Source organism: Syngnathus leptorhynchus, chromosome 1 (genome assembly GCF_054491065.1).
Source record: "Syngnathus leptorhynchus isolate UIUO chromosome 1, UIUO_Slep, whole genome shotgun sequence".
In the NCBI taxonomy this organism is placed as follows: Eukaryota; Metazoa; Chordata; class Actinopteri; order Syngnathiformes; family Syngnathidae; genus Syngnathus; species Syngnathus leptorhynchus.
The window spans coordinates 5031257-5042905 of record NC_141195.1 but is presented as its reverse complement, the minus strand read 5'-3'; the positions used below and the strand labels follow the sequence as shown (position 1 = coordinate 5042905).

At 41.0% G+C, this 11649-nt stretch overlaps 1 protein-coding gene across 1 annotated transcript; it reads right to left on the bottom strand.

Moving 5' to 3' along the window:
- Positions 1-732: 732 nt before the first annotated feature.
- Positions 733-11323, bottom strand: pfkma (phosphofructokinase, muscle a). Its single transcript, XM_085926435.1, has 22 exons — positions 11195-11323; positions 8337-8410; positions 8118-8195; positions 7776-7965; positions 7318-7483; positions 7137-7181; positions 6462-6570; positions 6293-6388; positions 5707-5799; positions 5444-5569; positions 5263-5327; positions 5054-5117; positions 4682-4828; positions 4258-4328; positions 3819-3906; positions 2847-2999; positions 2605-2769; positions 2464-2525; positions 1527-1638; positions 1353-1452; positions 1034-1139; positions 733-941 (listed from the first exon to the last, which is right to left on the bottom strand). The coding sequence occupies exons 1-22, from the start codon at positions 11283-11285 to the stop codon at positions 800-802; spliced, it is 2343 nt and encodes a 780-aa protein (XP_085782561.1). The 5' UTR covers positions 11286-11323; the 3' UTR covers positions 733-799.
- Between the last annotated feature and the right edge of the window lie 326 nt (positions 11324-11649).

The window sequence follows — 11649 nt, the reverse complement described above, 5'->3', positions numbered from 1 at the left end:
ATCCCTCCTCTGAACACGTCCGAACCATCGTAGTCTGGCCTCTGGCTTTATCTCCAAAACGCCCAACATGCGCTGACCCTCTGATGCACTTGTTCCTGATCTTATCCAACCGCGTCAACCCCAAAGAGAACCTCATATTCTTGTACTGTACTTTAACAAGTTTTTAACAAGTTTCATGGCTTCACTGGCATTTCTGCCCAATATGAAGATTTTGTTAATCTGATCCACCACTTGAAACTACAATCTGCACAGTTTATTATTTCGAGGGTTTCTAATGTTTTCATATATACATATCTCACATCGACCATTTAAATATTCAGAGCGGTATTCAAACGTGCCGTTTGGTTATTCAGAGCCAACCATTGGCGTTTCAGCTGTGGACACGGTGCAACCATTGAGTCAGGCAGAGTACAATCAGGAACAGTTCAAGCATGATGTGATGATTGGTTTATAACAGGCTGCATTTTGAAAATGAATGGGAGTATTTTCTGCCTCTACAAATTCACCACTCACAGAGGGCATTCAGAAATTCACTCTGAAGTGTATGTGTGTGTGTGTGTGTGTGTGTGTGTGTGTGTGTGTGTGTGTGTGTGTGTGTGTGTGTGTGTGTGTGTGTGTGTGTGTGTGTGTGTGTGTGTGTGACTGTACATACAGAAAAGATGGAGAGACGAGCGAGAAAATCCTTACAGAGAAAACAACATGTTTCAAAGAGTTTAATATATGTATGACGTGCTTTTGAATCTTTTTATGAATACAGTATAGATGACAGTTGTGTGTTTACGTCATCCATCTTTGACCCTTATTTGCAAACGGGGCTTCTCTTTTTGATCACATGCTCCATATCGGCATGTTCAGACGTGTCCAGCTTGATGTCGTACTTGGCCAGGATCTTCATGATGGGTCGTATCTTCAGCCACCACTGCGTCTTTGGAATGCGATGCCTTCGTCAAAAAGGGATTAGGGATGGAGAGGAGTAGCAATTAGTCCCAAATACTCAACCACGTGCAGTGTGTCGGGAGTGTGGGCATCATACTCAAAGTCTGTGTCTCCCTTAAGTTCAGCCAGAGGCTGGAAGGTGAGTGCCCTCTTCCTCATGCCCAGCACACAAGCAGAGTTGGGTGTATTGGCAAAGATGCGACCTGCGGGAAGCCAAACAGTAGAACATAGTACTACCAAATTGGAATGCCCAGAAAGGTATGATGCGACTCATGAAAAGGCGGAACAGGCAAGTACAGTTAATCTTTTGATACTGACTTCCATCTCCTTGACACGATCAAATCATATTTTGTACGTTTCCACTATAAGGTACCACTGTTTATATCTTTGAAAATAGATATATCAAGTGACCTCACCATGCCTGTAGCATTCTTTGAGTTTCTCAGTTAGCCATAACACAGACTTAGCCCCCATCTTTGTCCCAAAGTTCCTGTCAAAAGGTGTAGGAGTGCCACCCTGCAGTGAACAGAGAGCTTGTGAGATGCAGAAGCATAAAAGTGAGTGGATACATTTGGACACGGCAAAGCCACCTGTTGCATGTGTCCGAGTACATTCTTGCGACAGTCAAAGACACCTTTACCCTCCTCAGAGTACAAGTTGAAAATGAAATCTGTGGTGTAATTGGCATTTGAGTTTTCATTCCTGCAGGAGGAAGAACAGCAATTGCAAAAATGATGGGTTAAAGCTGTAGCAAAGAACGGGCCGTGACACCTATTTTTTTAGGGTGAGCCCCCAAAACCATCATCATACACCCACGCCCTGCTCTGCTCACATTAAGGAAAACAAACTTGCATTTCTTCATTCAAGAAGTAGGGTTCGGAGTGGGAGTACATTCTAAACATACTTTTTATTCCCACAATGGAGAATATATAAGCAACATTTAGAATAAAATTTAAAATTTTGTATTGATAGATGGGTTACCACATTGGGTGGCAAGTGGAGGTCAAGAAATTTGCTCGGGGTAGTAAGCAAGTAGGCCAAGATATTAGAAAATACCATTGTACAAAAAAGCCACGGAATGATAACCATGAGAATTTGCTTTTGACGGAGCTACCTTCTCATCTAGTGCATTGCTCTCCAGCATTCCTGGTTCCCTTTACTACACACCGCGGTAAGTCAATTGCACTTAGTAACAGCAGAAAGCATGGCTGCTAGAAGTGGCTTAGAAGAGCCAACACAACCTTTCACCTCTGCCAGAAGAACTAAATTGGCTGTGTGGGATCTTTACAGCTGGAGAAAGATGGAGGACAACGGCATAGAAGATGATGGCTTCCCTATTTGCAGAAAATGTCTCCAAAAAGTCATGGCGAAGAGGGGAAAGGGTGGCCAACAAGGGACATAAGATTGTTATTGTCAATAAAGTTATCTACATTTAGTGTTGACCATAATCAAGTCATGAATAAGGTCTGGAGTTTGTAGTCAGTAATGTGTTGTGTTGTCCTCCAGTTCATAACTGCCTCATTCTACCTGAGAACCAAGCCTCTTTTTACAGTCGTCTTCATCTTCTCCAAAAGATGCTCAACATTCCCCTTAAAGACAAAAAGTGCAACCCACTCAAGTTATCCTCTATCCAATCAATCAAGGTTTTCTCCATCATCACATGTTCACCTCCAGATCTTTAATGTTGAATTTCTCCTCAAATATGTAGGCGGCGTCTGCGCCGGCAGCCAGCCCAGCCATGGTGGCTAAGTAGCCGCAGTAGCCTCCCATCGTCTCAACGAGGAACACACGTCGTTTGGTCCCCGCTGCTGACTGCTTGATTCTGTCGCAAGTCTACAAGCAGCAACAGAGCACCATGTGGATGAGGAACCTAAAAGTTGCGTGCATGTGTTGCTAATCCAGGCACTGACAGAGGTGATTGTGTTTAGAGCGGTATCAGCACCAATGCTGAAATCTGAGCCGGGGACGTTGTTGGAGACGGTGGCAGGGATCACAATCATGGGGATGCACAACTCCTCGTACTTCTCTCGGGCATGAACCATCTCCAGACCTCCCATGTAGGCCTGCGAGGACACATACAAGGAGATCATTTGAGTCTTTTTCTTCTTAACTTCTAAACAAAAAAAATTAGTCTGTTTCATTCATCTTCTGAACCCCATGTTCTCACGAGGGTCATGGTCAAGCTGGAACTGGGCAGTAGGCGGGGTACACCCAGACCTGGTCGCCTGCCAATGATAGGTCAAAAATAACCATTCACACAGACATTCACACATACGAACAATTTGGAAGGGTCAATCAGCCTATCATCCATGTGCACACATCATTATTTCATTTCTTATGTTGATTCCAGAAGGGTGACTTTAACAACAACAAAAATCTTTTAAGAATTCATTAAGGTCCCTTTGATGAAACTTAACCTCTCTCACTAAATGTGACATCACTCAGCATCATCATCGTTGGATTGAACAGTGGTTCTAAAACTCGGTTTCCTCCGACATCCTATAGACATAGACAGACTGAGCGCTCCAAATTGTCCATAGGTGTGAGTGAGAGGGCGGATGGCTGTAAGTCTCTGTGTGCTCTGTGATTGGCTGGCAACCAGTTCAGGGTGTCCCCCGCCTACTGACCAAAGACTGCTGGGATAGGCTCCAGCATGCCCGTGACCCCCGTGGGGGCAAGTGGTACAGATAATTGATGGATGTATCTTGGGCAGTCCAGTGGAATTAGTGGTTAGTCTGTGTTCCGGGTTTGAATCTTGGCTTTAACTCGCAGCCTAAAAATATGCATGTTCGGTTAATTGAAAACGACATAGTCCAAAAGTGTGGGTATGTGCCCTGTGATTGAAAGGGAGGAAAATTCATGTTCGGGCTGTCTGATCCTACCTCAAATCCTCCAATGATCACCAAGGCGTGGATGTTAAACTTTGCAATGTTCTGGCTGATTTCCTCCATCAGCTTACCTGGAAGCATTCTTTGAGGGGGGTGAACAGAAAAACAGCAAAACAATGTCAAGGTTAAACCTGTCTTGGAGTTCAAATCGACACCACACAAGAAACAGCAAACACAGTGAGATTTCAGCTCCATAAATGTGATTCTAAAGAATTAACTCACCCAAGTTTGTTTTACTGTTTGGGATACCAACCACAGAGATTAAAATGTGATGACATTAAACAGGAAAATGTAGTTAATGTGAGATAGGAAACATTCACTCAGTTTTTGTACACCTAATAATGTTAAAACGTGACTTGTAAGACTTATCATGATTTCCTATGGCAACAACTGTTTAAAAACGTTTCGCTTTGAGGCCCTTGTACATGTTTACCTTTTAGTGCCCAACTTTGAGCCCCCCAAGCCAGTCCAGCCACTCACTGAAGTCCAGTTGATAGGCTCAATCTGTAGCAGGAGAGGGGACATGAATTGTTGCAACACATTTTTGAACTCAAATTGTGTGCATGTGCGTGTGTTTGTGTGTGTGTGTGTGTGTGTGTGTGTGTGTGTCTCAAATACCCAGGGATACCCAGTACTAATGTTGGAAATGAGTGCAACAAGTGTATTTATTTATTTATTTATTTATTTATTTATTTATTTATTTATTTATGTGTTGTCAAAGATAGCTACAATTCTTTATACCATTTTGTATTTTCTTATTGTATCTACCGTAATTTTCGGACTATAAGTCATCACGCAAATAAAGCTCTATCTGGAGATCGAAGGAACTGTTTATGTTATCAAGTGACAGTAGGTACCTGTCCATGTGCGAGGCCGTCAAAGCCGTCATGGACGGCCAGCATGTTGTGACCCTGGATGATGCCCATCCTGACGGCTGCACGCACGGCAGCATTCATACCAGCACAGGGGGCGCCGATATTTACAACGGCCACGTTGATGTTGCTCTGACACAAGGCGTGGTGATAGTTAACTTGGAGAAATGCAGCCAAGTTTAAAAATGCATTGAATGTGGTGGTGACGACAATAGTTCTCCTTGATGAAATGACATTATTCTCATGAGATGACTGTTCTCGGTGAAAAAGTAACATTACATTTTAGAAATATTTTGAGCATGCATTCCAATATCCCACAATGACAACACTGGTGTTGGTGAGACAGATGGTCCTTACTTCAACATCTGGGGGGTTAATGTGGGCCAGCAGCTTGTATGTGTTCCAGTTGTTCTCAAAGCTCCTGCAGGTTGAGAGTCGAAATAAAATTACCTGAGCTGATTTTGTTTCTTCGTAGGTGTCTCTGCCGACACCCAGTGGCGCATGACTTAATAATAACAGCAACGATATGAAATACTTTGATTTGTAGTATAACGTAACCATCTTACTTTCCTCTGAGCTTGATAGCATCCTCAAATCTGCCTTCAGCCATGGCAGCAGTCACTTCTTTAGTCTGGATGGCAGAAATAACAAACAAGGGACATCTTAGTGCAGCGTGATTAAAATACAAATCACAGAAAATAATTGAGAAGCACTGCTTTAGTCCCAACAAGAGACGGACAGACCTACCACTTGAACACACTCCATGAGTGGCAGCCTAACCGCCTGGTTGCCAGACAAGCTGACCACGCAGGCTGGGGTGTCTGGTGTGGCTTCCAGGAGAGCCATCACTGCCTCGACGCCCATTCTGCTGCCCTGAAGGGAAGAAACATGTACACCCATACAGTCAGGTGAGTTTCCATCCATTTGTGGTTTTGCTTGTCATCAATATCTCCCACTCCCAAATAAAATTGTTTGTATAAAATGTAAGGATGTTTGATTGATGTACTGACCAAGATTCTGTCAAAAGCAGAGGGTGTCCCTCCCCTCTGTACGTGTCCAAGGACTGTGGTTCGTGTGTCAAAGCCAAGTCTGTCAGTTACCAACTGGAGAACCAAAAATCATAAATCCATTCATGTTATTACTGCACAGTAATACACTGCTTTCAAAATTATTCTACAAATACGGTACTGTAGGATTTAAGCTAAATACATTATTAATAGGCAGAAATTATCAATAGATGAGAAAGACAAAGTGAAGTTGAAGAGGATTCCTAAGTTAAGATGCTGTTGCGCGTGATGAATTTATTAAATCCTAAATTATGCCCTCAATTTATGTGTCATCGTACAATAATGTGGTGGTTTTATTCAATAAAATTGCTGCACTTTTTTATTTCCTGGTACTAAATGTTGTGTCCTCCTGTAATGATACAATTACCATTTTAATGGGAACTGCTTCATATCAAACTTTGTAAAATGATGGCTTGCTTTATTTTTTATCAGTGCTGTATGTTTTTTTAGATGTTGCCTTTGACACTGATTGAAAATATACAATTGAAATACAGTGTAATACAGTATACAGCCACCATGTGGACCTTGCCTTCTTAATATGATCCGATGAAATGGGTTTGCCGTCTCTGGACATCGCACCCTCGGCGACAATGATCACATTCAGACGGGAACCTCTGGCCCGTTGCTGAAAGCATACATTTTTATTATCATTGTACATCAAGCGGCGGATTGGGGAGTACAAGCAGGCACAGTCATACATTTGCCAGCCTCCTACACAAGTGCTCCTCCCAGCCGTCATCTGGTGGCATCTCTGGAATGAAAACCCAGTCCGCGCCACAAGCCAAAGCCGACACCAGTGCCAGGTACCTTTTGGCCAAGGGCAGACAAACACACAAATGTAATATTCTTTTCCTGAAAACTATAAAAACAAAGAAACTAATTTTCCCTTTCTTTTTTTTAATTGCACTTTTTTTTTTTGCTTGGATTTTTTTCATAGATTTATGATCATTATTATTATTATTTAAAACGACTTGCCAAACACCCATACTTAGTACATTTATTTAAACTCAATATGTTCTAATTTATTTTTATTGGCTTAAGGTTTGTTTTATCCCATTGAAGCCCCTTTGTAGATACCCCCACCTATATCTGTCTCGGTGTCCATATATATATATATATATATATATATATATATATATATATATATATATATATATATATATATATATATATATATATATATATATAAAGTTATATTTATATAACTTTATATAAGTTATATAAAGTTATATAAATATATAGTGAGTATATATATAGAGAGAGTATATATATATATATATATATATATATATATATATATATATATATATATATATATATATATATATATATATATATATATATATAAATCAACAAACTTGTCATCTACTGACCCACAGTGTCTTCCCATTACTTCCAGGATGAAAGTCCTCTGGTGGCTGTGAATACACGCATTGAACATTAGTTTCCATTTTGACTCCAGTACAGTACATGCACTCCTTTTCATACTGGGTTTGGGTGTGTACTATGTGTCATCAGTATAGTACAATTGGCAGAAATAGAAAAATATCCAACCTTTGAGCTGTTGTGGTGATGGCATCGACCACCTCGATGATGCGGTGCAGTGCGGAGTCTGTGCCAATGGTCATGTCGGTACCACAGAAGTCATTATCGATGGAGCCCACCATGCCCACAATGTTTAGGTGGGAGGACTTTTTGGCTTCTTCATCTGTAATCTTAGCTGCAGATATTTAATCAATAGTGAGCAGAAATGCATATTGTGTATAATTTCCCTGACATGTAGTGCTATGAAAAACTTGTTAATAACTTTTTCCTCTTTATGAAATCAAAATGTGTTTGTTTGGAAACGTGTGATAAAAACACAAAAACAAAAGGGGTAAATGGCATTGTATATAATATTATACAGACATTAAGTCATCTGTTTACTTCCATAACTCAAAGAAACAGGGAGGCTAATAAAGAGTGTACCCGATGAAAAACTTATTTCTGGAGTAAATGCAATGTCTCCTTACCAGCTCGGAGCAGGTCAGCCAGCAGTCCGCTCCACTCTGTCCTGAACTCATTGGCGCCTGTCAGGCTGCCGTCACCTCCGATGACGCAGAGGTTGGTAATTCCGAGCTTCACCAGGTTGCAGGCCGCTTTCATGCGGCCCTCCCTGGCTCTGAAGTCTTTGCAGCGTGCACTGCCGATGACTGTTCCTCCCTGTGACCAAAAATTGTTGAGCACTCTTGTATCTTAACAGCATATCCGTAGGTTCCCTTGTGCCAACCAAGAACATATCAAACATTTGCTTGCAGAAGAGATAAGCTACTACTTTTGCACGCAATGGATGAACATGTGTGTCGTCAAGTCACCAGCTGAAGCATCATTGAAACACTCTCCCATGTGGCAGGGCGAATATTTTCTCCTCCATCCACCAGGCCCTGGTAGCCCTGATGCACACAAAGACCAGAACCAGAATTTTTTTAATTGCAGTCGACATATATTTGGCAAGTACTGTAAAAAAAAAAAAACGGCATGGGCAAGTACATCAAGTCATATTAAAATACAATGGTGCTTTAATTGTTTCTCACCTCATGAACAAAGTAGACTTTGGCTCCTGTGTAGAGACCTACTCTGACTGTGGCTCTCACTGCAGCATTCATACCTGACACACACAAGTGGAGATTTGATTTTAAGACTAGTTTGGTCTCCAGAATCTGCAGATTTTGATAGGAATCCATGCATCCCTCAATTTTAACATCACTCTGCCATACAGCATCTCCTTGTGTAAAGTACATCAAATAGTGACTCCATCAGTAGCAAGACAATGTTGTTGAGTCCTTGGTGCCGGTCTGTGGGTTGACTCTGACTGTTCTCAAGATCCTTTATTTCAGTTTATTTGAGATTTTTCTTGGTCTGCCACTTTGAGTCTTGACTTGAACTGTGCCTGTGGTCTTCCATTTCCTCACAATGTTTCTCACAGTGGAGACTGAAAGCTGAAAGCTCTGAGAATGCTTTCTATAGCCTTCCCCTAAACCACAAAGGTGAACAATCTTTGTTTTCAGGTCATTTGAAAGTTTTTTTGAGACTCCTGTGCTGCTACTCTTCAGAGAAGATGCATAGAGGAGAAAACCATCTGTCCGTCCATCTATCCATAAAGTGTGTCTTAGGTTGAACTGTCACTATTAGTACTAGTATTTTAAGAATCGATAATATCATCAATTAATTGAATACAATTCTATTTTGCATTCAAATGTATTACAAAACAAATTCTCTTATTTTATTAACTTAATTAATTAATTAACTTATCGTCGTTTATTTGGTATTGTTTAGTGATGAAAAACAAGTACATAATTAATCAATTTAACAAGAAAAAAAAGTAAATAATTGATTTTACATGAGAGTGATTCACCAACCTTTTAGAAACGGATTCAGTAACTGGTTTGGTAGTTTTTTTCTCAAGTAAAAGCAGATGTTTGCAAATGACCTATGTTAATTAAGCAAAAAAGATCATCAGTCTACTTTCATGAAGGAAGACAAATCTGAGAACAATGACTATCTCGAGCCAAAATAGTCAATGCATTTGATAAGCGATGAGTTGGCAACTAATGGGATAATTTTGACAATCTAAAATTCAGGCAGAAGAAAAGGGGTCCATGATTTCAGCTTGACAAGCCAGACACAATGCTGTGCCAGCAATTGGCTCTGGTGGGGAGGGCCATTCATCGCAGCCCAGCTCGGCACAAAATAAACTGACAAATCAAAATCCTTTCATTGCTGTGACGGATCCTTCGTGCGTAACGTCGCAAAGTGGCACAAGGTGGTTGAACTCAGCATCAAAGTCAGAGTCATGGAAATTGCAGCAGCCGACGGTTCTTCGCTGATTTGTTCCTTCTGTCGATTTGCTTAGGTTCGCCTTGCTTCAGAAATGTTCATCAATCCGACTTCCCACCAGACCAATCGCTGGTACAGAGTTGAACTGGTTTGCCAGGCTGCCAAGAACTGGCCCTTGAGAGCCCTCATACGTCATGGCCATTCAATCAGATTCACAAAACTGTTCTTTTAGTCCCCTAAATTTCCAACCTGTTCATCAATATCGTAAATTATGATTTATTTGATCAAACGTCACACTGAGATCTAATACAAGTAAAAGTAATATTTCCCGAGTGTTCAACTCTAAATATACAGACATATATCAGCATTTTAGTGAGAGTTGGTTGTGTATTGTGATGAGGTTGGAAAAATTCATCAAAAAAATCTATTTGAGTTCATGAAATGAAGTTGATCAAAAAGAACTTCCTTGAAAATATTGGCTAAGAAAGGGATGTTTGAGATGGGTCTTTAATTTGCTAACATGGATGAATTCAATGTCTTTTTTTTTTTTAAGTGGCATGATGGCACCATGCACCTATTATCAGGGGGTTTAAGAAATACGTATGCCTGACGGACACGAGCAATTTGCTACAACTAGCACAAATTCCGCAGTGTATTGAGTTAAGACTGTTTAAATTGATGCTTTCAGTTGCTGAAACTAAGTTTTCAGCATCAAATTGGAAATTGAATTTTTCAGGGTGATTTAAGTGTCACACAGTTGCATTTTGCTGATTTCTAGTGACTGTTTAGCTGCTTTGGCCAATAGAAGAACATCGATTATGAGTAGAGCGGAGTCGATTCTGTATACAAACCAATGAACTTGAATCTTTAACAGATAAATCTAACCTTTCATTATTACACTGACGACAGAGCTGGCCAAAATAGGCTTAGAGGAAAAAGGCGTGTTAATGTCACTCCCTATCTTTTGCACGTGGATAACCTCGAACGCAAAATGCCAGTGTGTGCGTTTGTGTTGGCAGGCTGCAGGTCGTTTCACTGGACAGCTGCTGTAGATAGAGGACCTCAAGGGGAGGAGGGAGCATTTCCCCCACCATGCCGGGAGGTCACTGCCACTAAAATTAGCCCCAAAGATGCAAAATGAAGGAATGCTCGAGAGGCTGGAATTAGCATCATGAAAAAAAAAACATGAGCTACTTGGAGGTGAGCAGAGGAAGCGTCAAGATAAAATTGGCATCATCTGATTGCTGTTGTTGGGATTCTAATCTGTCATATCTCAATTAACAAGGCCAATTTAAGGCCTGTGGTCCAGATATGGAGCTCCACATCATTTTATGTGGCTGGCCTTCAAAGATTTGATTTGAAAAGTAGTTATTGATCAGTTTGTTGTGTAGCCAATACTGTATATATTATAATATAATGTATAATGCGTTATAATAACCCTCTGAAGGAGACGATGCAGCCCGAGACAAAAATGAGTTTGACACCCCTGATCTAGATGATGCGCACAACTGACTATTTATCAGAACATCACACTTGATATGAATTAAAAAGTACATACATCATACCCTGTAATTATCCAAGCCACACCAACCATAAAGAAACGGCAGCATCTTACCTTGAGCATCCCCTCCAGATGTCAGCACGGCAATGGAGCGTCCCAGCCCCATCTTGGTAGGGTCAGTGATTGGCTGGAGGTTCTTTGACATGTTTGAAGACTAAGCAGCGAGGGCTGCAATGAAAAAAGAATGAGAGAGCAGGAGAGGTTGCTCTACTCCTGGAAGTGCAAAGGCTTTATAGTCCGCTGGTGTCCTGAGCCCACTCCCTCTGACAGTATCGACCCCCCCTGCACTCAACTAAATATACATCTAAGCACCTGTCCTGGACATGGCAACACAAAGCACATGATCCTCATTGATACACAAGTATTTGACAACAGTTCCTTTTACCAACACGATGGAAAACACTTAAATAGGGCTCAAGTATTATCTTGCACAGTTAACAGCGACAATATTTTGAAAGGGATTGTTTGATTGCACCTCAAGTGTTTTGATAGGGTTCTTCTGGACCAAA

Bases quoted from the DNA above. Each gene is read 5' to 3' on its own strand.
- pfkma (XM_085926435.1), bottom strand. From the start codon at position 11,285: ATGTCAAAGAACCTCCAGCCAATCACTGACCCTACCAAGATGGGGCTG. The intron at 5,328-5,443 runs GTAGGTCTGTCC...TCTGCCATCCAG, and splicing joins TCATGGAGTGTGTTCAAGTG to ACTAAAGAAGTGACTGCTGC. The intron at 1,639-2,463 runs GTAGAATGAGGC...TTCCTCCTGCAG, and splicing joins AAAAGAGGCTTGGTTCTCAG to GAATGAAAACTCAAATGCCA.